This window comes from Coloeus monedula (assembly GCF_965178545.1).
Source record: "Coloeus monedula genome assembly, chromosome: 6".
NCBI classification, from domain to species: Eukaryota; Metazoa; Chordata; class Aves; order Passeriformes; family Corvidae; genus Coloeus; species Coloeus monedula.
Window position 1 is genome coordinate 2,512,286 of NC_138786.1, and position 25,859 is coordinate 2,538,144.

Here is a 25,859-nt window from a genome sequence, read left to right on the forward strand (position 1 = left end):
AAGAATGAGTTTGCCATAGCACAGCAGAACCCTGGGGACAAAATGAAGGGATTGCAAGTCTGGATAACATAAAAAACCCCACGGGAGCCCATGGCCATGTGGCCGTAAGCGCTACAGAGCCCCTGCTTTGCTGCACTGCAAACGTGTTGAACTTCAGCTGGCCTTTGTTTTCATCTTTCCCCAGCTGGGGTGTGAAGAGGATGATCATTGTGGGTGTCTATTCATATAGAATAGCACAGAAGTACATGCATTAATACATTAAGGCCTGCTAAATTTGTGTAAGATGTTGAATTCAATTTTTTTCAGGATTTTCCAAGCTCTCTGAGTGGGGGCAAAGCAGCTCGAGGGCAGATTTTCGATGGAGGGATTCTGCACTCTGAGGAGCTGAACTGACTCTCACCTTACCCAAAACAGTGCTGAAATGAAAAAATACATCTCATCCTACTGATAGTACTTCACAAGAGTAAAAGTAAGCAGCTGTGGTCGTGTTTGTTTGAAGGGCAAAACTGTTTCATGAAAACATTCTGGAAAAAAGCAGCAGTGACTAGTTACTATTTTACATTATTGCTACTGCTATCACAGCTTGAAAATAAACACAGCAACTCATCCTCTAGTACTTCCAAAAGTTTCTAAATCTTATCCTTTCACTTGATTTAAGGGATTTGTGCTGAAGTAAAACTAATGGAGCAGAATGGAAAAGCCAGCCTATTGAATTCAAATTTAATTCATGCTGATTTACTTACGTTTATGATGACAGCAAGCTTTCCAATACCTCTGAGGATATTATACCAGATTCCTAAGGAAGGAGACAAGCATGTCAATGCTGTTCTAGTCTTTGAAATTAGATTAATTACATCTTCAGCTCACACAGTTAGGAGCGTGTGTGATTGTGCTGAGCTAGAATGATATTTTAAATAGAAAAAGAATAAATTATAAAAAATTAATTTAATGGCTTGTAAGCAAAGGGAGCCCAACTGTGTTTTGGCACCTATATTTTTCAGGTTTGAAGAATGGGATTGAACTGCAATGAATTGCAATGAATACGTTCTCAGAAACAAATTAAAAAAAACAATCAAACCTCCATCACAATCAAAAAAATCAACATCACCCTCCCTATCATCTCCACCAGCAACCTGAACCTGCTGCATCAAATCAGGGAGCCACAAAACACCTCCAAAACAAAGTCATGGCAAAACAGGACATGTTCTTCAAGTCTAGGATGATCCTAGGGCACAAGGATGAGCCCAAGGGAAAAAAGAAAGACTCTGCCTGTACAGCAGTAGGATGAACATAGAGTTTAATAACAGACAAATCTCTGTGCTCTTGCTGCCTGGCTCTGTAACAAGGACAATTATTTTATTTCTACTTTTATTTTTATTTTAATGAGCTTTTTAGTTATAAATAGCCACCATTTGGGAGAAGCAGCTCCCTCATGACAAGCACCCATAGGTGTTGGCCCCCCTGTAAGGGCAGGACTGGGCTCTTGTCCCCACACAGCCACAGAGCCCAGTTCCAGCTCCATCCACTGCAGTTTTCACCCTTCTGACATTCCTGCTGAGTAGGGACAAAGGGATACATTTACCCACAGACTTCTGAGTCTCCTCTCATTCCCAAGGGTATTTCTGAGGCCAGTTCAGAGTTTTTAAATGCGGAAATATTTGCTTCTGCACGAAAACTGCATTGCCAGGAAGGGCTGGTGTTGTCAGAACCATGTGAGATATTTTTCTATAGCATTGATCATTTTAATTTCAAAAGTGATAATGCTTACTTAATGAAATATTCATCTGAATTTAAAGCTTTGGTCTTCCTATTTTAAAGGTAAAGCCCCGATAAATTATGACAATTCACGGGTAAGCCACAGTCGAATGTTTTGACTTTTCCTATAAATATCTCCCTGTTGTTGAAACCAGCTCAGCATAACAACATCCTGCCATCAATCCAGGAATAAACAAACAGGGGTACAATAGCTATATCCACTTACCAATATCCTTTGCTCTCACAGCTACCGGTCTCCTCAGCTCAGTAACAAATTTCTTGGCATCCAGACGGATTTCAATGATGTTGTTCAATAAAGCAAACAGAGGTGCCAGTGGGAAGGAGGCAACGAACAAAGTTACAAACCCAAACTGGATAACTGGAAAGAAAAAACAAAACATTTCAGTGCCTGTTGCCAGTATTTACCAAATGCAGCCATCGCCACGTCAGTGCCAGCCCCCAAATTCTGACAAGGTGGCAAGTTCTGGGAGACTCAATCCCATTTTCTGTGTCAGGCACAGTTTGCTTGATGGCTGCTCCATTTGGGCATGGAAGGGCCAGTTGCCACCTTGCCAAAAGCAAGGCAAGAGTAACCAGAAGGATGGGGAAGCTCCTAAAACATTTTTTCCATGGTCAAGGCTGGCACAGGAGTCACCTGAAGGAGTGAGATTATGGCAGTAACCTCTGTGTTGGCTCTACCTCAACTTGCCATGTTCCCCCAGCAGGTTTTTGGCCTTCACCAGTCCCACTGGAAGCTTTGGAAAGGACATGGCTGATTCTGTGCCTCTTCCAGGAATAACTTGCTTCCTATAACCTGGGATCATATTTGCTTTTTGCGTGAATGCCATGCTCATCCTGGTACTGCTGGTGCCCATCTTTCTCCTGTTACTTCCACATGCTGATCTCAGTAACTGCACTTTTTCTTATTTTTAGGAACTGGCAGCATGGCCTTGTAGTTTGTACCACTGAATTCCCATCTGCTTCAAATACTCTGAACATCAAGGTCACCAGATATTCTAATTTGTCTCACTCAACATAAGATATTACTTGAAAAAAAAAGTTCTGTGTGATCTGTCAAGTAGAACCTGGTCTACAGACTTGCATGGCTCTCAGATTTAGTTCAGATATCAGGGAAAAAAAAGAAAGACTCTGGTGTGGAAATGATCAAATCTGAACTAACTTATTTCCAGTGCAGGGTTCAACTGATGGTGAAATATGCCTCACAATCCTGAGTAGATGCCACTTAATCATTTGCATTTGAAACTTGACAGTGACGTGTCACATGGCTCCAAAGAAAATATCTGAAATCTTGTGCTAAAGTAAAGGCTTGTGAACAGCAGAGAGCACAGTTCAGCCCTCCAGCAGCCAGGGTTGGCTGAAACACGCTCCAGTCCAAGACTGCACACGTTAATAATTCAGTTATCTCATATCCACTGTCTGCTGAATGTACAGCTCAAAAAGCTCAGCTCTCCACCCCAATTAGTCACGATAATTACGGTTTAAAACGCCCTCTTTCCACCTCCACTCACTCATTTCCATGTACTCAGGGGTGAGTCCAGCAAAGGGCTCCAGGTTATAGTCCACTTCGTAACGCTGCTTTTTCTTCATGTGCTCTTCATGGTCAAGAGAACGCCGGCGCTTCAATTTCAAGTATCTTATAAACTTCTTCATTTTTCTGAGGGAAATGGAGATCATTTGCTGAGCACTCCGTTCTGCTCACTCAGTGCTCATTTCCCAGTTATTTTACATTAACAGGCACAATAATTTGGAAAAAAAAAAATCAAACAGAAGCTGCTACTTACGGGATGCCGATCTCAAACAAATTGTTCTGGATCAGCTGCTTGCCCAGCATGATAATACTGAGCTGGATACACAACTCCATGAGGCAACCTCCTGGGGCACACTGGGGTGGACAGAGGAGAGGTCATTCAGAGCACCTCCTCCACCCCTGTGGCAGGGGCAGAGGGTGCTCCCACCCATCCAACATGATCCCAGACAGGATAGAAATTCAATTACCTCTTCCATTCGGAAGGAATGGAAAATGTAGACGTAGTCTCCTGGACGTCCAACAAATCTAGGGCACAATGGTTAGAGTTATAAACATCAGATGGATTTTATACTTTCCATATTTGATTCCTGATGCCTTGGAGTGGGACCACCTAAAGCTGAGGCCTGAAAAGGCCTCCAACAAGCTGAAACCCCGAGCAGCCCTTTCATGACTCACCGGCCCTTGAAGAAAGCCACGTAGAAAATGGGGGTGTAGGCATTGACAAATTTCAGCAGGAAAGCCTTGAAAATCAGCCGCTCCTCGAAGTTCTTGTCGGTCTTTGGTACCTCTGGAACCAATGGGACATGGAAGAGAAATGTTAAGGAATTATCCCACCTGGAAACATTTTAAGATCTTATAAATGTGGGTTTTGGAGAACATCAGCCACCTTTTAAACAAAGGTATATATTTATAAAGGTATATATATATAAAAGCTGTGGCTATACTGAGGTCAGTGGTCAATTTGCTGAGGATCCCACCAGTCAGACACATTACAGCAGCAATTCCAGTTGCATTCCACACCTGCCTGACCTTCATGACAATCATTTGTAGATGGGCAAAAACTTAACCTGAAAAGATTTCCGGACCTTTTTGTTACGGATAATTTTTTGGAAATAATTAAAAAAAAAAAAAAGTTCTACAGTGGCATTCTGGCCACAAATTTGAACGTCCCTGCCTCTGCTCATGAGCCCCAGTCATCTGGGTGCTCTGATTTAAACCCCTTCCAGCGAGCTGAGGGCTCCAACGCACCGATCTGCGTGAGCCACCGGGCGATGCAGCCGTACACCTCGTCCAGGATGATGATGACCACCAGGTTGATGATGACGGCGGTGGCGGTGACGGTGACGCGAACACTGGAGCGCCCTGAGGGCGTGGAGCTGATGGCCAGGGCAGCGGCCGTGGAGATCCTGTAGATGATCACTCCGAACACGATGGCGAACGTCAGCCCGACCTGCGAGGAAGGACCGCCCAAAACCTTACCAAAGATGTACCTTTCAACGCTTGCTTTGGGATTTAGAAATAACCTTACAAAGGGGACCTCTGGGCCACACCCCAAGCCCCCCCAGTTCTGCTTTAAGGCTTTGAGGAACTGTGGGAAAGGATCCTCTTTTGTTACTTGAAGATCACATGAAAAAAAAAGACACCATGATGCCACAATCGCAGGCAAAAGGCTTTTTTTTTTTTTTTTAAGGCACCTAAATGTAAACTCCTTGCTTAGCAGTATTAAAAAATACTGCATATTGCTAATAAATAAATTCTAAAATACTGTATATTGCTAATGAATATAAATAATAATTGTAATTAATATAAATACTAATATTAAAAGTATTAGTGTGCTTGTTTTCGGCTCCAACACCAATGGCACATACACACGGAATTTCCTCTTTGATATACCAAAAAAGCCAAATTTGAAACAAAGAGGAGTAGTTCAGCTGCACTCTACACACCAGCCTTCAAATCCCTTACTCAGGCTCGCTGTGCTTTCATAATCACAAACTGAAATTAAATCTGATTAAATCAACACACTTCCTGGCACAGTAAAATCCCTCTCAACTTTTCAGTGCTTAAATAGAGGAATGATTTTAAAGCATGGTTCTCAAAAGGTATTGATTCTTCAGCTGAAAATATGAGATTTGTTGCATTTCCAATGTCTGAAAACACAAAAATTTAAAAATCCCAACCCTAAACCAAAATCCCTATCCCAAGGAACCAAATTAATTGACTTACTCTGGTGAATTTTACCTTTGGAAAGGGTTTAAGCTTCTTTTTATCTCTCTGCCAATCTGTTCCATGACTTGAATTATTATTATTTCTGTCAACATTTGTTTTAAATGCTGATGCTTTATCAGCAAATGGAAGAAGGCTGTTCTCATCATTATTTTACCTTTTCCTTGAATTAAGTGCTCTGTTTGCAATTCTCCTGTTAGATGGTATAGCTCCAAATTTGAATGATTAATTAAAAATCCTTGCAATTATGATTGCAACTGGCAATGTCATTTCTTTCCAAAAGTTTGATTATAAAAATTATGTTGGTCTCTACTTCCTGACCACTCTCTGAGAGGCCTCTCTGTGCTTTTTGAGTTTCATCCCATCAGTGGTGGTGGGAATTTCCATTTCTGTCACCTTGTTTTCCCCCACCCTATTTTAGTATGCTTTTTTCTTTATTGCAAAGAGACAGCAGAGTAGAAATTCAAGCTCTAGAAAATATTTTAGATCACAAACCAATAAAATGGTTGAATTTTTTCACTGGGAGAAAGCCATTGGGAACCACGTCCACCTGATAAATTTTCTATCACTTCCCTTCCTTACAACGACTCAGTAACAAAAATTTCAGGTTTTGCCAGGTGATGCTTACCATGAAGATGATGCCAACAAAATTGGTTAAATAGGCTGGAAAACGGTCCTTCCATGTCAGCTTCTCTTTATCCGTCTAAAATTTTTTTTTGAGGGGGAAAAAAGCGTACATTTAATAAAGAAGGAGAGTGTGCTTTTGCACATGTGATGAAAACAGAAAGGGGGAAGAAAAGGCTGGCAAAACCACAACCAGTTAGAGGATGCAGACACAGTGTTTACAGCCACAATTCCACAGAGGCAAATTGTTTACTCCGTATCCAGGTTCAGACTGGTCAAGTGCCTGTGCTGGGAGTATAAATAAATCAGATTTTTCTGTGTACTTTTTGAAGGAAACATGCAAATAGGCTGTCATAAACCATGAAGTAAGGTCTCTCTTGCTGTTAAATATTTTCTTTTGCTTTCCCTAGAAAAATCCCCCTCCTTCCTCTCTTCCTCCACAGTTAATATTTGCAGCCCTGTTGTTGCACAGCTGGCTCCACTGAAATACAGATTTAGGTATTAAATTAATTCATGCTATGGAGTAGCTCCAAGGTGAACACTCAGCTGACAGGGAAGATCTAGTTTTGGTGGGTGGTAAGACTTGAAATTCCTTTGATATGAGTGATTTTTAATTTTACCTGGCTATTCCCACAGTATTCAATGGACTACACTAAGAGGAATTATGGAAGGGGGGCTGGAATGAAGTGATCTTTAAGGTCCCTTCCAACCCAAACCATTTTGTGATCTTCTATATAACAAGTCTTTATATTCTCTGAATTCCCTTGATCCAGCCAATCAGCCCCTGCCTGAATTTGGTTTCCAGAAATTCATTTAGAAGAGCATTGCTCCTCTGGAGTCCTTCACAAACTTGGATGCCCGGAATTGTTTCGAAACACCAGAAAATCAACAACAAAAGAAACATGGCAGAAGATGATGCACACGTTGTAATGCACATGAAAATACTGCTCAAATTCTATTTTTAGGACATGCACGTTGTCTCAAGGAAGTGCAAGAGACTCTTTCAACACATGGCCCATGCTCCACTGCAAAACAGAACATCCAGGATGGGAAATCTAAGATTAGCCATGCAGTGCCATTCCCAACTCATAGAACAGCGTCCCAAAAAGTGCTGAAGGAACAAGGGGAGGAAGGGGAAGAAACCCAGAACTGAATGTGAATATTAAACAAAGGTTCAACAGCCAAAAACAAATTGATTTGTGTCTTCCATAATTACTCATAATTTGAGTTTCTTCATAAGTTTGAATAAAAAGAACCAATTTCACCCCAGCCATGACTGTCTTAACTCTTTGTCTCCATTTGTTTGCTGTCTCTTCTGGAAAATATCGGTGCTTCTGATGGCAGTCAAAGGAAACAGAAAAGGGTTGGGCAATATGGCATTACAAAGCACTGCTCAGTTAATTCCATCAATTAATTCCATATTCTCTACTGGCACAGCACTTTAGCACAAGTGAATGCTCTGTTAGTTTGCTTAGGGCTTGGTGTTTCAGCTTTAAGTTAATAAAGCCTAACAGCAACAAAAGACAAACGCTTGCCCCAAATCCTAGGGAACATCAGGCAATCCTAAAAGGATATTCCCTTTTAAATACAGGATTGTGCTCTGCTTGCTCTTTTATGATGTATAAAGAGTGTCCAAATTTTCTTTTTCCTTTAATTTTGTTTTAAATTGGGCTTCTCTTGGAAAAGCTATAAGCAATTTTGGTTTAGCTTTAGATATTTTTTCTTTAAGAAGGTTTCCAAGTCATCTTACAACTGTTGAATTTGAACTTTAATACACTAGATCCCAATGAAAGATAACCATCAAGTCTTTCAGAAAAAAACCTCCTTTTCTCACGTTTCTCAAATTAGTAACATCCAAATTGAACACAGCCCAAAAACTTATAAATAGTCTGGTAAAAAAAAAAAAATCCTTTCTTAATTGCTCAACTTTCATTCTACAATATTAGAGGGCCACCATTCATTAATTGTCTGATTAGCCTTCCACATTTAAGACCCAAATTCTGATTATACTCAAAAGTACAGCAAGTTACAGGTTTTTAGCAGAATACAGTAAAGTCTGTATTCAAAATCATTTACCCAGCCTATCACAGGGCAGCAACCCAAATTGTTTCTCTTCTGCAAGAGACTTAAAAAGGGATTTGATTTGCATATGGCCCCGAACCACTGACACACAGCATCCTATAGATTAATGGGAACACACCACCAGCAGCTCTGTAGCATCTTTTAAGAGGAGCCCAGTGGTATTCAAGTATAAATTTACTTTAACACCCATCTCTACGTGCTGCCCCTAAAGAGTGTATCATGTAAGCTTTGTTATTGCAGTTGTATTTTCACAGGCTTGTCATAAAATCCCAATTTAGGGAATGGTTCCACATTGTGGTGCCGCTGGCAACAGACATGAGAGGAAATTCTGCCAACAGGTTTGGTTTTATGCTGGAGCTTCTACTTCTGTCATTAAAGCCACGGCACACAAATGGCTCAATCCTTGCAGTGAAGGGGAAATAACCTCAGGTAGGACCGGCCAGGAGAAAAGGAGCTTTTCCAAATCTTTCTGCTGCTGACAGGAAAGGAATTCCAGCCCCAGTGAAAGGGCAGGGAAGCTGCTTGTAGGGATTGCACCATCCCTTGGCAAGAGGCAGGTGCTCCTGGGATGAGTGGCAGCCCCTTTGTCACACTGGTGTAAAGAGCAAGTTCCAAGCGTAAGTGAGCACTGCCTCGCTCAGTGGGATAAAAGGGAAGCTGTGTTTTCAAAAGGCAGAAGGCTGCTGCCAAAGCTGGAATTTGGCATGGAAATTGGGGTTAGTACTCTTCATTAATATTTTTATTTGCAGGGAAAGTCCAGCAAGAGAGAGAACTTCTCCTGAGAGGCTTTAGGTACTTTTACTGCACGGAACAAGATGCTTTGTCATAGTTTTCTCAAACTTGATTTATCAGCATTAGAGGAGCACCTCTTTGATGAGGCTCAATCAGTTTCCCTGAGCCACACTCCTGAATCTAATTAGTAAAGGCATTTCTAGATTTAATCAGGTCTTGTGCCTGGCACACCCCGAACATCTCATGCATAGATGAAGACACCTGGAATTTAAACACAGTGAGCATTGACTATTTTTTACCTATTTCTTAGTCTTGGGTCACTGCCTGCTGTAACAACCTTCTTTTTCATAAGTGAAATAAATGAATATTTTTACCATACCTCTTTATGTTTGTGTTCTTTTCTCAGGGATTTTTCCAAAACTTTCGCTTCGTATTCTGCTCTTGGATGATCCTGTGAAAGAAGTCATATTTAATTAAAAAGCAACATTACTTATTTTCTCTATCAGCTACAGATGAACTCTCTGCAGGTCGATTTCCTGGTAATTTCTGGGTTTTCTAACTGAATTCCAATTCACTTAGTATGTCATTCATGTCAATTGATAGTTGACTATAACGAAAAAAATGTTGAATCCTGTGTCTACAGCAGCAACTGCAGAACGATTTGGACAGCAATGTGCAGATTAAATTTAATATATGAGATATGCAGCACAACCTGCAGACAGAATGGCTCATGATGCTTGGATTTTATTACCTCTATTTTTGATAAAAGTTAAATGCCAGTTACTAATTTCAGTGATCCTCAGCTCATGAGGGGATTATTTTTCTGCTGTAAGTATGCAAAATACTTGGCTTTGGGATCCCATAAAATTGTCAGGTGGGGTGTTCCCCTAATTCTGTCCTGGACAGCATCCACAGATTCTCCATCTGCATTGCAGGAGAAGGTGCAGGAGACACTTGGAAGTAAGAGACAGCCAAAAGATTGAGGAAGATTCATGGATTCAGAATTCCCGATAATTACGCATTCATAAAAGAGTCAGAATTCAAAATTATGCATTGGATGGGAAACAGAACGGAGCTGAAAAAAGTCTGAACAAGTGGAGAGGGGAAAGTGTAAAGGCAAAGCAATCAGTGGGAGTTCTAAAGAAAATCTGATGCTTGAAAAAGGAGAAATGGAGATCAAAAGATGGCATTCATCAGTAGACATGGAATAAAAAAGGTAGGAGTGATTTAAAAAAAAAAATGTTTTCCAAACCTTGACTGCCTCCTTCAGGAAACCAGAAAAAACCCACGAAAACCAAGAAAAAACAAATAAAACAAATAAACAAAAATTTGATTACTGAACCGTTGCAGGTCATATTGTATTTATATATTAAAAATTACATAAAGCAAACATAGTTACAGTGGATGGTTAGACACTACCAGAGAAAAACCAGTCTATTCATGTTCCATATTATTTAACATTACTGAAAGTACTGTATGAACCAGGCATCCCTAAAACCACCAGAAAATGAGATACTTTGGGCTTTAGCATTTCACTCAAAACCCCGACTGTTCAACATGATTCTAGCTTAAGTTTCCCCCCAAATCAGAAACAGGAGAATCTTAAATTCTGTGCTAAACCCGTGACTGTATTCTTTATCACTGCCCAAAACACAGAATAAAATATACTGTATTGACAGCTGCTGGTTTGGCTGTGCAGAGCTCTGAACTCAGACACTGGAAAGATACACTTAATCCTCTCCCCTTTCATGAATGCTAACAAGTTACCAAAAATAAAGGAGTATATAGTGTCCAGGAAATAAATCCCTATATTCTCTCCCAGTAAATAGGTATGGACCAGCACAGAGGCTGCTGGCACAGGGCACCTAAATATGTTGTGGAGCAGATAAACATATTGAGGGGAGATAATTCCAGCAGAAAGGCTTTGGGGGCGAGGGGAGCGATGGCTGTGCCAGGCTCAGCGAGCTGCAGGGTGTCAGACCCAGGGCTGGTGAGGTTTGTGTTGCATGTGAGCAGTGCTTGTTGTGTATCTGTTTAGGACATCTAGGGACGTGACAAGGGAGCTCATACTTCTTTTAATAACAGCAGCAGGGCAAGGCTGGGGGCTGGGACTGTGCTCTGCTCCAGGAAGGTGTCTCCTTTATTTTTTGCGAAGCGGCAAAATCGAAACCAAAAAGGTGGGAAACAGTTTCTCAGCTGACTGAGGGTTTTCTCTCCTTTCCTTCTAAAACTTCATTGATTTTTAAGATCTTCTTTTTCATACAGATTTGGCCCTTTTCTCCTTTATGCTCTTTAGCAGATTTAGCATAAACCTGGCCAGGGATATTACATTTTTTTAGCCACTGCAAAAAACTCCACCACCTCCACACCGTGTCCCTCCCCATGCCTCAAGCCCACATGTCTGGCAATGCTTCTTGAGGTATTTTCCGAGTCAGGGCTTGATCCTGCATCGTTAAAGTTAATAGGAATTTTTCAGCGCTTTTCTTACAGCGCTGTAACTTTATCAGCTTCAATGCACTCATTTCTGATTTACAGCAGTGTGTGGTGAATGAGGTCCTTGGCTCTTGGCACCCTGACTTCAGCCCAGCAGAAGGTCTGAGCTGTATATTCCATGCCTACACTGCTAGGTGTGACCCCACTACACACTTCAAAAAAAAAAAAAAACAACCCACATTTTGTGGCTATACAATTATGTTCCCATGGCAACAGGGCTGGACTAGTCATGCTCTTGCTACAAAAACCTTAAATAGTTCATGTATAGGGATTTTCCTTCCTTCTAAAGGATGGTACCCTCCCAGGAACACGAGGCAAAGTCTGCAAGGTCAGGGCAACAGCACAGTGGAAAGCAAAGAGTCAGAACTGAAGGGACAAACCTCCTCCTCTTCAAACCCAGTCAGGTCCCACCTGTAGTTGAGGCGCATCTGTTTTCTCTTCCAGTGCTCCATAAAGGTGGCAGCTGAAACAACAGTTTAACATACAGCACATATTACCACATAACTTCATTTCTGCTCTCTTTTATTCAGCAGTCACGTCTGGCTGGGAAACACTGATGTTCCAAGAGCCAAATGTTTTATCCAGGTAAGCTGAAAAAAGGGTGTTTGTTACATCCACAGCTTCAGGTAGGAAGATGCCTGTAATTTTTAAGGGGTCTAAGAAAGTCAGGCAGCCAAACTTACTTAAATATTTGTACTTGTGACTAATGATATTGTTGGTCTTCAACTGCATATCGTTTCATCTGTGAGTCCAGAAAACCTGAGTCTTACCTGTACAAAATAGGAATGATTTCACTTGTACTGATGGTAGAGTTATTCCCTCAAAGATATCAAGATAGAGCAATTTAATGTCATTATAATTACATCCATCTAGTGGTCACAATAGTGTGGTTGCCTCTAAACATCACACCCAAACCCAAACACTCCTGTGAAAGCTGCATGTGGGCAGGCTGTGAAAGAGGAAGCCTTTAAGAGTTTCAATCATTAAAAACCTGGCTATTTTCTATTTGATGGAGAAGGCTCAGAGAAAAAAAAAAACCTCACTAAAGCTGTTCTTGAGTCCCAATGAATGATCCCAGTCTATATCAGTCTATCTGCCCCTGAGACCGAGCGAGTTCTCAGAGGACATATTTAGATGCTGGGAATACACCAGCGTTGTATAATAAATAAGTGATTATGAAAGAGGCAAGTCTACCAAGAAATGGTGCTCCCAGGGGAGCTTCCCACAGTGAGTATTAACAGATGTGCTCAGAAACATTCATATCCAGAAAAAACAGAGGCAGGGAGAGGGTAACAAAGTTGAACAGAGAGGAAAGGACACCCTCTTGACTGGAGCCAGGCTGGGGCCATGACATTCATTCGCCTTCCAAGCGAAACTCTCACGTGGAAAAGCTACAGCTGAGGCCCTTCACAAGCCACAGGCTTCCTGTGAATCAGGATGGCCAGAGCTGTGTCTTGAGAGGGTCCCTGTCAGGGATCTGGAATTGCCTCCCCTCTCCTCGCCGCCGGCAGTTCTCACACTGGCTGGGGGCTGCGGCTCCCATTTACAGCCAGAAAGATGGAAAACGAATGAGAGGCTGCTGGAAAGCCTCCCGTGGCACTGGTTTACAACAGGGCAAAAGGAGAGAGAGGACAGTGTCTGGAATGCTGGGTTGTTTCAGGAGTCCTGGGGGAAGATGCCAGGGAGCTGCACCCCCGCTCTGCCACAAGCACCTGCACTCTCCTACTTCAACTCCACATGAATTTAAAAATACAAATTCAAAACTAGGTGGAGAAAGTTCTTCGTTTTCCAGCTGAAAAAGACCTCTTTGAAACAACATTTGTTTTATATGGTATTGTACCACAACAAAGCTTTATGTTGACTCCAAAGAGCTTGAGGAGTTTCACATCCCACTTCAAAACCCTCTCAAATTTTGTGCAGGGCCCAGAACCCGGCTTCTGCCAATCTGCCTTACTTTGCACAAGAGTGCAAAGAAATGGATGAAGAGACCCATAGTTGCTTGCTGTGGAAAGTGAGGCAAACTGTTACTTTTTGGACAACAGGACAACATGCCAAGATCCATGTGGGGCTCACGATAATGGAAAATGAAGGAGACTAAAGCTGACATTTGACTTTCCTTGTGGTACCTGATAATAAGCTCTCAGTGCTGCAGCTAAAACAGTGTTATCCCAACCACAGACCTTGGCCAAGAATTTAAATTAAATTATGTTGAATTGTACTTAAATCAGTTCAGATGAATGGTAATGTACAAACAGTTCCCAGTGTACTGGAAGAGATAAAAGCTCAGGGTGTATTACTGGGATGAAATATAATCCAGAACAGGTTATGTTAATTCACAACGAGGTGTACAGGGTTGTGCTGCTCTCAGTGCTGCTGGGAATATGTGGCCATCAAAGCTCCTCTCCCCCAGAGCCCATTCCTGGGGAAGGGAGGTTCCCCACCCCTCCTCCAGCAGGGAGGGGAGAAGACCTCCAAACCATTCCTGAAGACATCCTCACAAAGTTTTCATGAGAGGGTTCATATTTTGACCTGAGTGCCAGAGACATGCCCAGAACGGGCTCAAAGCACGAGGGCAGCATCAGGATCAGGAAAAATCCCTCTCCACCACTGTTCCCTCTTCCCAGTCTCCTTGCATGATGTCTGCCTGCTGATAAACCTAATTGCATCTCGGAGCACACTCGGGAATCAATGTTGGTCTGTCCTGAAGACGCTAAAGGCCATTACACTTCCCCTCGGAGCCCTCCCCTCAACCCCCGAGTACATTAATACATTTCTTCTCTAATGTTCTAAAGTGGAAGCTGGCTCTGCAAAGAGATTTTTTTTTTTTTTTTTTGGCAAGCTGTGCAATCCCTTTAATGAAATTTTGACATACCACGCAGCAGTTTTATGACAGATGCTTAACAATTTCATTTGCTATTCAGCTTGAGCAACTTTTTGAATTTTAGCCTCCAGTCCAGAATATAAATTTGGGTGTGACAGTTTCATGGGAAAGGAAAAAAAAAAAAGGAAGAAGAAGAAAAAGAAAATGAGAGGTTCTTTGTATCATTAACTGCCTGTGTATAAATATACTGCTTTATCTCCTCTGTTTCTTCCTGTTGTATTTTAAATAATTAAAAGCTTAACATCAAGGCATAGATCTTCTTACCCCAGAGAGCCATGAAGACTGAGAAGAAGACAGTTGCAGGGTTATCAAACAGATGACTCGCACGGGCAGTGGCACAAGCAGAGCTCATCTTCCAGTAACTGCACGTTTTGTCACACAAGGGACACATGGTGATGTTGTTGCTCTGGTCACACATCTCCATACTGCAACAAAGGCACAAGAGAAGGGAACAGCACGGTCAGGATGGCTTCAGCTTTGTGCTCTGGTCATCTGTTCTCCTCTGGACAGCAGCTGTTTCTGTAGGATCATTGGATCCAATTCTACACTGCTGCAGGGGCTGAAATCCTCATGTAAGGCTGTCTCCCTCCCTCCCTCCCTCCTTCCCCAGCTCTATTTCCATTCCAGGGAATAAGAGGGAACATTAAGAAAGGCATAAGGTTCTATGCTTTCTACTCTAAGATCTTAGAGAATAAAATAAAATAAAATAAAATAAAATAAAATAAAATAAAATAAAATAAAATAAAATAAAACACTCTTGTTTTGAAATACAAACTACAGTGATAGATAAGGTACAAGGGAAGTGCTGAACATCAAGAGACTGGAGTTCAACCAATTTATCTCCTCTGTGCTCCGTCTGTGAAATAGCAACAGTGACCCTCCCTTTGACTTCAACTTCAACTGTTGGAAGCACTACAAAGCAATCTTAACGAACAAAAAAAAAATTTAATCTATTTTTTGGTATTCATTATCTGCTTTGTTATTCAGGGCTGGTGCTCGTTGTACAACCCTGTAATTTGCATCTCCAGCTGATGATGCATGCAGGGCAAATAATGCAAAATCAGAGGGCTTTAAAAATGTTCTAATACGAAACTTGCTAAAGGATTAAAAGTAGGAGGACATCCAGATTTTGTTGATGTGATCACAGTAGCTTATTTGAGGGATGTGTATTCTTGATGCATCTCTCCGTCACACAATGCCCTCCTCAGCACTCTGTGCTGGGAAGCACCAAACCCCCTCATTAGCAGAATTTTGCTGGTTTGTTTTAACATAATGATCTGAGTTAGGGAAAAAGAAACAACCACCTGAGCAACCGGCCAAGAATTATTTTTAGGACATCAATGCAAACTCCCCAAGTAATATTAGCAATAAATGCTAATGAGATAGAAATGGGCTGTTCTGTGCCCTTGGGAAAGCTCCATGGCTTACTGGAAGCTGAGATCAGTGGGGCCTGTGGAGGTGGATTAATTTTAAGCACAGCTTCCAAAAGATAAAGCGTGAGGATGGAGGGTTTTAGGAGCACACATAGACAGACCTCAGGAACAGGGATTGGGGTGTCAGGATGTGGGCGGCACAGGGCAAGATGCAGGAACAAGAAACCACAATTTCAGCTGTGCTCGGCCTGGATATTACTGACAAAACATTTCTAAAGCAAAGCAACTTTGAGCTTCCAGTGCCCTCCAACAACAGAATCTATTTATTCATCCATTTTACCTGGGTATATTCTCATCCACAGTTGCACAGCCATACAGGAAAACGATAATCCCTACAATTGAAGCTGGAATGAGCATTTGTGTATAAACTCCCAGCCAGGCAAAATATAGCCCGATCTTCTCTCCAAAGTATTTTCTGAAATACATTTAGAAAAAAAAGAAAAAGAAATGAGAGAGAGAGAAATGTTTCCTACTTCTTAAAATATAACGTGGCTAAAATTATTAATCGCATCTGTATTAGGCATGGAGAAAAGAAGATCTGATGACCTGTGGGAATTTTTTTCTTCTCAGAGGACTCTCTTTCTCATGATGCTTGGAGTCCATCCAGAGATTCAGGCACCCTGAAAACTAGTTTGTCCCACTGGTCATTTTTTCCCCCCACTGTGCTTCTGCTGTGCAAATTGGTGTCTTTGGACCTTCTGTGAGTGAATCCTCTTAAAAAGGCACCTCATTTTCATCAGAGAGCCTCAGGTCTTATCATGAGCAAACAAAATTAATTAAAAATATGTCCCCCGCAAGCTTTCACACGGTGTGGGCTATATCAGCACATTTTAACTCACAGAGAACTCCTTTTCTCCCGGTGAATTTCCCACTCTCTGGAATCCCCCGGGGGTGGCACTGAGGGCGGCATCCCCCACGAGCATCCCTGCAGAGCTTCAGCTCTGCCTCGGGGCAACTCGACCCCAAGGGCTGAACTCTCACCTCACCAGGTCGATGGGCTGGTATTTATAAAACACTCCGTAGCTCGCCCACTCCTCACACAGCAGCTGGAAAACAGAAGGGCAAGAGAAAGGTGAGAGCTAAAGCACCAGTGGGTTCTCCTCGGGCGGCTGCAGGGCCCACAGCTCCGGCCTCACCGCCTCGGGGTTTCAGCCCAAATCGTGCCAACACATGCAGCCTGCATTAAGTATTAAAAGCCAATGTGATGGTTTGGCGTGCTCCAACAGAGTGATGAATTCCAGCACATTAAAAGGCTCTTCAGCAGCCAGACAGATGGACACCTACAGCAGAGACAGCCAGTGCTGGCTCTGTGATCTGTAGGCCCAACCACCCTCTGGGGGAAGAACCTTCTCACATCCAACCTCAGCCTCCCCTGACACAACTTCAGGCTGTTTTGCTACACCAAATATATAATTCAGCATCCAGCAAGAGGTGCGGGGCTGAGGTGCCTCAAAGGCTGCATTTAAGATTTTTTTCAGCTTTAAACCACAAGAAGACAATGATTTCCAGTCTTCCTTTTTGTCAGGATATGGGGCCAAGGGAAACAATGATCCCCGTTACTGATTTGCAAAACTGAATCCCTCACAAAAACAGGTTCCTCTGAGACCTTCAACTTATCCTTTATTCTGTAAAATATATAAATAGTGCTTCTCAAACCTGATTTTTTTCCCTTATTCAACTCAGCCAACAGAGTGAACAAAAAATCAAACTCAATGGGGAACCAAGACCAAAACCAGTAGCAGTACAGGGAGGACAACAGGATTAATCTTGTTCCTAGACCAAACAGGATGTTATTCCCTGAACTCCAGGCTATTTTATCATGGGAAACTTGACAGATGTCAAACTCCTACATGTCTCCAGTGAAATGCAGCGGAGAAAAGAAGGGTGGACCAGAGACACGGCCCATGCCCGTTCCTCCTGGTCACATTTGATCACAGAGAAGTCCCACCGCAAACAATGTTCCTAGAGCAATTTTGGAATTCTCCTGCCAAACCACTAACAGAGAATTTCCAAGCTGTACTTATACAAATGGCTTGGCTTATTAAAAAAAACCCCAAACAAACCAAAAAACACCAAGAAACTTCTCAGCTTTTACGGAAATATGACATCAAAAATATAAGTTGGCTGTGGGTTTTCCCCTCTGCAACCCAAAGTCATTAGCCATTAATAATTTCCTTACAACAGTAAGAGCAGGAACTGAAACTTAACAGTAGGCCTTTATTAAACAGCAACATTCTTGCAAACTTTATTTTTATTCTGCTTTAGGTTTCTTTCAACCACATTTTCCAAAAGTTTAAGGCCAACTGCCTGTGTCTCGGAGGCAATGATCTGGGACACCTCAACATGCACATGCAGCACTAGCTATATTTGTTTTATATATATTTTTGTAAGGTTTCATTTTTAAAACTAAGTTTATGGTGGAAATTAGATTCCTTCTCTGTGATCTAAGCTGGCCAGACGTATCAGGAAAACACTAAGCTGAGGAGGTTTTGCATCAGTGCCATGTTTTAGTTTAGTGCAACTCGAAACCAGATTTGTGTCTAAAGTACAAATGAATTATCTCATTTATCCTGACATTTATCAGCCTGATTTTCAAAGCACAGCTTCAAAGACATGATTAGAGGAGATCAGCATACTAGACCTAAATATTTACTTCATTTCTAGGCCTCAAATCTTTAATTTTCTTGTTAAAAAAAGGCACAGGATGAGCCTAGCACTGGATAAGATTAAAGAAAGCTTCAAGAAACCAGAGAGACATGCCAAAACGCACCAAAAGATTACTTGATGGAACTGAAAGTCAAAAGCCAAGGTAAACACTTCCAAACACCCAATGAACTCGAGAAATTAATGAATTTGTGAGGTTTGAAGGAATAGCAATGAAGAAGATGACCTGGACTCTTTCAGAAAACATGGACTTACATGCTATTTTTAGTTGAGCGAAGTGTTGCTTAATAATGAAAAGACAGATGTGTGGTATTTTTAACACGAATCAATAGAGGGAGGGAAATAACATCCACTGCCTTTTGATGAGCCATTTGCACCTGAAGGACTAGCAGACTGTCCATTTTGGGAACCTATTTTTATATATAAAGCCTGAAGCTCTTTAAATCTGCTCTTCCTACGACCTGAATGACCAGAGCGTTTCTTTGGAGAAGGAAAATATCATGAAACAAACAGGGAAGGCAAAGTTTCAGGTCTGAAAGCCCAGCATATACAACACCCAAATTTAGTAGCTCCTCCTGAGAGAACTGGTTGTCACCTCTCCACTTCAGTTTTTGTCTGATGCACAAAAGCCACCCTTCTTTGGGGAAGTGTGATGGGGAGGATGCAGTAACTGAGCTTTGAATTTAAGAAATCAGCATTGCCACAAAGGCTGAAAAATTTGGATTTTTTCCTCATACTTCCTTAGTATAAAGTAGTACTTCCTACCTCCTTAGGAAGAGTTCTTCCTTGGGAGAATTCCTTGTTTTATAACTTGCATTATTCCTTGTTTTAATAACTTGTTTCACCACAATGAACGTTATGTCTTTCACTATACAGAAAATAAGACCACATTTTAAAGCATAACTTCAGCAGAAAGTGATGCAATGCCTCAGTGTGTACATCCACAGGGCAGCTTCTAGCTGCAGAGAACACATCAAACGTTGCTGAGGACCTCTTATTCCTGATAAATATTCAATATTTATCTTTCCCCATCACTTTTATGCTTATGTTTTCAATTGCCACTCCCTCCCACTCCTCCAGTTCTGATCCTGAAGCAGGATTTATGCCCAGTACAGACACCAGAAGATGGCTGAGCATATTCTCATCAGAGCGGGCCCAAAATGACATCATCTGAACTTTGGGAGGAGTTATATGTCAGTGTTCTTGCCAATGTGGCATGAAATGTGTCATTACTGAGCTGGGTGCTTTATATATATCCACACTACTGGAAAACACTTTTTCTCTTAAACTGCTTGGAATTTAGCGTCTTTTTGCAGCATTTTCTGTGAGATTTTGGCAAAAACATCCAGATTGCAACAGGTGACTCTTCAGGCTGGGACTCTTGTGAATATGTTAAACCCCTCCATGCATCAACTTACTTTTCTGTCATTGGGCTCCACGTTTTCACCTTCATAGTCACCCTTTAAAAAGAGAGAAAATCTGTGTCATCCAGCAGGTTGTGCCAAGAACTGCTCTGCATCCTGCATACCCACGTCTCCCACTCACTTAATGCATCAAAACCAGAAAAAGCAATCTGTAAAATAACGCTGTATTTTAGGAGCCCATTTGTCACGGCGCACTTTGTCTTCTGTCGTCGGACACATTAGGAAAGAGCAATAGTGTCTGTCATGGGGGGAAAAGGAATGAATAAGTGATAAAGGTGGCCTAAAAATGTCAAGGGAAAGGATGCGGTGTTGCCGTGGTATTTGGGGTTCAGCTCAGTCCACTGGAAAGAGAAGAAACCAGCTGAGAGACCTGCTCCCTCTCCAGACTCTCCAAACACTCGGGGCTGATTAGAGCTGAGGTTTTAATTTGCAGCTATTTTTTGATATGATAAAGGAGTAAACGAAGGCAATAAATAACTTCTATACAAGACTATCAGTAGCTGTCTAAAGATGTGAGGCAAGAACACGACGAGAAGTTTATTCAACCTTTCTTTCTCGATTTCTACACGGCACTGCTGTAGTTTTTGAGCCCTGATATGTATGACAAACATTAGGCAGAAAAAGAGGCAGCTCTGCTCTTTGGTGTGCTCCAAGATAAAGCTCTCACAGTCCCACCTAAAACCAGTGTGAGTGTGGGGAGCAGAAAGCCAGGAAGACACACTTCACCCTCACATCCCAGGCCAGAAAACGGGCACTGGGCTCAACAGCCCTTGGACACTCACACAGGCTGTACATGAGGAGGGAGCAGCATGACTGCCACGTCCCCCTGACATCTGCCAAGCTTTTCTGTAGGCTAAGAGCATGTGTTTGTCAGTTCTAGTTGTACCCTGAACCTCTAAATCAGAAGGACACCAGCACCCAGCTGTGTGCACCTCTGACAGGATGAGGGTCCCCGCTGGGCTGTGAGTGCCACCAGAATTCCTGAGCTCTCACTGACCCTCTTGATGAGCACCACAGCTGAACACACTCTTGACATCTCACTGAGCTGCTCAGAAGCAGATTTCATCAGTAGGAAGGTCTGCAATCACATCCAGCCCCATGGAATATGGGACTTCAGATCCTTGCTTATGGTTTTTCCTAGTTGCACAGACACACAGCTACTGACACCTCTGCAGGGGGATGTGGCCAAGGGAACCAGCTCCTTGGTGCCCTGGGAATGAATGTGGTTCCTGGAATTGGTGCCAGAGATCTTGGAGGCAGAAGGTCAGGAAACAACAGAGGAATTTCATTTGCTAAAACACTGAAACAACTCTTCTGACGTTCAAATCTATGATCATCAGACAGAGAATAGAGGTGTGGAATTCCTTAAAAGAGAGCAGAGGGATGGAAACAACCTGCAGAAGTTACTGCAGTCCTGACATAAGGGAGAAGGAAGTCAGTCATGTTTGGGATGATGCCACCAACACGTCACACACAAGGGATTTCTTGGTGACAGACAGCAGACGTGTAAAATACAGTGCGAGATCACTTACGTCATGCAGAGGATATGCAGCACTGTAAACTCCATTGGCAAGCAGGCTGGTGATCCCTTGAAAAATAAAGACATAATAGTTATTTATAATTTCAAGGTTAGACAGCCTCACTTCATCATCCTTCCTGGAGATTTCCCTCAAAATAACAGCCATTTGATCAGATAATGATTTTGCTGCCATCTCATTCCTTTCCAGGTAGTTTCATTTTTAATCATATAGGTTATTATACATGACTCATTTTATGAAATGGAGAACTGCAGAGAGCAAGAGGAAGTCATATATATTTGAGAATCAAGAATTAGAAGCCAATGACTTGAAATTAGTCATTAAAATAAATTACATTTTCTGAAAAGTCAGTTTGATTTAAAGGCAAGCCTGAAGATTTGAAAGTGCAGCAGAAGGCTGGATCACAAGGAGAATGTGGCTGGAATTGATGGCATAGGGGAACACACATCCACACGCATCACCCACGCAAAGTTTTGAATTCAGGTTTCAGATTGATCAGAGAAATTGTAGGGAAAGCCTTTGCGAAGACCTTGGCGTAATACTTACCATATTTACCACATTTTCGTCTTTTATTTAAAAGGGCAGTTTCCTTCTTTCTTCCCTCTCCTTTCCCTGTTTACACAGCCGTTTATTAGTGACATGCATGAGGCTGAAAGCAATTAGTGCTTCATCTATTAAATGTCTGTGGCACGAGGGACTGGGAGGAGTCCTGCCTTTCCCAGGGGTGGTGTCGCTCCTTAACCAGGGGTCAGAGGGAGGAGTTGGTGTGGAAGTTTGGAGGAGCACTGCACCATTCCCAAAGGTGGCTGGACCTGGACCTTTGGAGGGCTGTAGCTCATTAATTCCCTAATGTTCTCTCCTCCAGCAGCTGCTGGCTTTAATAGAGCTACTTCCAATTCTGTTCACCACGTCTGGAGGTGCCATGTCGCCCATGAACACACATTTGGGGATGGAATGAACCAGTTTTGGGTGCTGAGTCAGAGCTAAGTCAAGCACTTGTCTCTGTGCAGGGCGACAGTGATTAATGCCAACTGAAAAATATATATATATATCTATAAATCTGGCCACTGGCATTGGGGAGGATTTGAAAGGGCTTAAAAAAAGAAAAGAAAAATGAGGTGTACAGTGTGCTCCATGCTGCCCATCAGTTCATGGCTAAGAAAAGAGTGTGGGACTGGATTTGAAGGAACAACGACTATGAACCTGGAACCAGCTCACTGTAGAGTCATTTTTGATTGCTCTTCAAATGAGGATTGTTCAAGTTCATTAACATTTTCGAGATACTAATCACCTGCTGCAGGAGCAGCTCCAGGAGTGCTCAGTATCTTGCGGTATCATTAATTTTCAAAGCCCTATTTAAGATTATACAGGTCTATGAATTGTCTGCAAATGTTTCCACACTCCTGGCAGAAACAACTGGTGAGCAGATAAATTATTTTCCCAGGGCTGTGAGAAGAGCTACATAGTCCCCTTCTTCAGATCTGGATTTAACAGTGAAGACAGATTCACATTTTCACAAATTTTCCTAATAAATAACAAAGGCTGCAGTGTTCCCCTGGGCAGCTGCCTTTTTCCTGCTGGGCAACAGTGCTGCAGCATTATCTGTGTTTGTTTAAATCTGTTTGCCACCTCTGCTGGGTTGTAACCCAGCATTCCAGCCCTGGAACACAAAGGAGCTGATTGAGTTATGCTGGGCTGGCCTGATGGCATTTTCATTAGCAATATTGTGTGGCCTTGCCAGTCTCAGGTAGAAGAACCATCCAGGAATCCCAACACACTACCATCCATTAGTGTCTTCCCTATTCAACTAATCCCTACTGTATTTCCCATTTTCTGGGGAAAAAAAATACTCAACTGAAAAACCAGTTCCAAGGGAAGAATTCAAACTGAGCTGTGACCTTCCCCTTTCAAGAGTCCAAAGACGTAATTTCCAGTGAAAATGATCCAGCACCAGACTCGGAAAGGGTCTTGAAAGTCACACAATAATTTGGATTTCCCATGCTACAGAGAACAGCACTTCTGTTAATACTGGCTGGACACCAAATTTTAGTGTATATAAGGAGTCAACAATTGTGCATTGTGTGTTGCAACTTCGACACAAAAGGCAAAGCATGGAAATAATTTGTGGCGTAATTGTTCATCTATTATTTGATGTCTTTCTAAGCAGCTGATGGGTCAATATTGAACAGAACTACCTGTAATTCAAGTTCCCATTGTTTTATTGAACTGCTTGTAGGCAAATAAACGCTGTAACAGATTTCAACAGTCACCAAACATTTTCTTCCATGTTCATGCACTTTTCTCGCTTTGTTTGGGAATTCACTCTTCCACCTTATTTGTTTGGATTTACAATTAACTTATTTGTTAGCTTTGGTCCCACAGCCAAGTGTATACCTGTGCATCATGAGATGTAGAAAATAAAGTATATAACAGCTGAGCACGATCAGCTGCCAACAAATCTTTAAGGTGGCCTGATTTGCAGTTCATCTTTCTTATGAGTTTAATTCTTACAGCACAAACTCTAAGGCTGAAATCCTAAAGCTCTTGGTCGTGGCAGTACAAACTTCACATCCCCTGACTTGCAGCACCTGTTTTGAGGGCTGAGGTGCCCAGTTCCAGCCCAAGCTTTGGCCCCTGGCTGTTCCATGGGGCTCATCTCAGTTCCACTCAGGCTGGTCATCGGTCAAGACCATTTCACTCAAGTCACTGGAAAACCATGGCACCATAAAACGTGGGGTTCCTGCTTGAAAGGAATGGGCCAAGCCACAGACTTCCACTGCAGTTGGAGTTCATGGAAATACCCTCATGCATTTTAGGGAGTGTAGGACACAGAGCACATCTCATCTGCTGGTTTATGTCACCTTCCAGCCCTGCAGGGGCTATGTGCTCACTTACCATTTAATTTAGAGTCAAATCTATAAATTCACATTTGAAAAAATGTCAAACAGCTACATAAATTACATTAAATTTCCAAATAAAACAATTACATCCACATACATCAAATTAGAGAGCAGGGGAAAAACCTAAACTCCACAGCCATTTACGACATGCAATTATTTTCAATACCTGAAAAAGATATTGATCTTAAAGCTAAATAAAGTTCCTTACCCATGCTATATTTTGCTTTGGTACACGTCGTTCTTTTCAATATTTCATAAACCTACAGAAGCAGAAGCAAAGAGAGGAAAGGGTTACTTCAGACACTGCCAGTGAAAAGCACGATCTTTTTGTGTACAGCTCAAATATTGGCCAAACCAAGATGTCGATGAAGTCATCATTCTTTAATAAAAGTCATGGTATTCAGGAGAGCAGGGCTCGGAGCTCTCCGTGCTGTGCTTTCTGTACAGGAGAGAAAAGCTTAGCTAAATAGTCAGCCACCGAGAGAATTGATGGGGGCAAACAGGGTTACATCTACCCCCTGGCATAACAGAAATGCTATTTTTGCTCATGTTAGCCACTGATCAAAGCTCAGGGGTGTTCTTCCACCTGGAGCAGCTCTTCCCTCGCCTCCGAGGGTGCAGGCTGGCTCCATCCCAAGGACCCGAGCAGAGCTCCAGGCTCACAGCGTGTACACAGCACGCAGCCGTTTATCAAACTGGGCTAACACAGGCTGACCTTAACATCTCTGAGCCTGCCTGACCCCGGTGGCAAAACAGATGTATTTATTTTGGGATTTATTGCATTTATTGTCGAGTAACCTTTGCACAGCTCAGCAGGCTGCCTGCGAGGTTCAGCTTTCGGCTGCTGCCGTGCAGCGATGCTCTGGGGCGAGGCAAGCAGGCAGCACAGGGAAACCTGGAGCAAAGGCACCTCCTGCCCAGTGCCTGGCCTGTCCGGGGAGCTGGGGGCTGTTTCCCAGCTCCCTAATCCGTGTGCTAACTCGACTCTTGCTCAATTCACTGGAGGAAGCAAGTGAGGGCATCCGGGGCAAGTCCCACAGCTCGTCCGTCTGTCGTCTTGTAACCCCAGTGAGTTAAAGGGCTGTCACAGAGAGATTTCCAGTTATATAATTTTTTTTTTTATTTTCTTTTTTAATAACTAAAAGGTCTTTGGCTTAGTTTCTATTCATCAAAGACTCACGGGTAGTGACTAGATTCCTGTTCATTTTGCAGTAGGCGGGAGGGTCAATATTTGCACTGCGGTTCAAAAATACATATGAGAAAGGCAGGGGAGAACTTTAAGAAAGAAGAATACAAACAGCAGTGCACACAGAATAAAATGGTGTTGGGAAACATTCAATATGTTCTTCATTACTGGGTGATTTACAGGGATTTCACACAAAGCAGCACAGCAGCAGCACTATTGTTATATGCCCAGTGTTCCTCCAGTCGTTTAAAAAACCCCTGTCCCTCCCTTTCCTCTCAGCCTCTGCTCTGAGCTCCCGTTTCAGTCCATTTTTCAGTCAGTCTTGCTCACCCTCTTGTCCCATGGAGCCATTTTGTCTTGCTGCCTTGCTCA

General features: G+C 42.4%; 1 protein-coding gene across 1 annotated transcript in view; it reads right to left on the bottom strand.

The window, feature by feature from the left end:
- Positions 1-25,859, bottom strand: part of ANO1 (anoctamin 1) — a 72,833-nt gene that overhangs the window by 6,010 nt on the left and 40,964 nt on the right. The window contains exons 7-22 of the mRNA XM_082283576.1: positions 24,510-24,561; positions 21,396-21,451; positions 19,858-19,899; positions 16,757-16,821; positions 16,056-16,190; positions 14,607-14,767; positions 11,842-11,924; positions 9,348-9,419; positions 6,159-6,233; positions 4,553-4,754; positions 3,980-4,091; positions 3,772-3,829; positions 3,558-3,658; positions 3,285-3,430; positions 1,982-2,134; positions 744-796 (exon numbers count right to left, since the gene is read on the bottom strand). Of these exons, the coding sequence (XP_082139702.1) occupies positions 744-796; positions 1,982-2,134; positions 3,285-3,430; positions 3,558-3,658; positions 3,772-3,829; positions 3,980-4,091; positions 4,553-4,754; positions 6,159-6,233; positions 9,348-9,419; positions 11,842-11,924; positions 14,607-14,767; positions 16,056-16,190; positions 16,757-16,821; positions 19,858-19,899; positions 21,396-21,451; positions 24,510-24,561 (1,566 nt within the window). The remainder of the gene's footprint in view (positions 1-743; positions 797-1,981; positions 2,135-3,284; positions 3,431-3,557; positions 3,659-3,771; positions 3,830-3,979; positions 4,092-4,552; positions 4,755-6,158; positions 6,234-9,347; positions 9,420-11,841; positions 11,925-14,606; positions 14,768-16,055; positions 16,191-16,756; positions 16,822-19,857; positions 19,900-21,395; positions 21,452-24,509; positions 24,562-25,859) is intronic.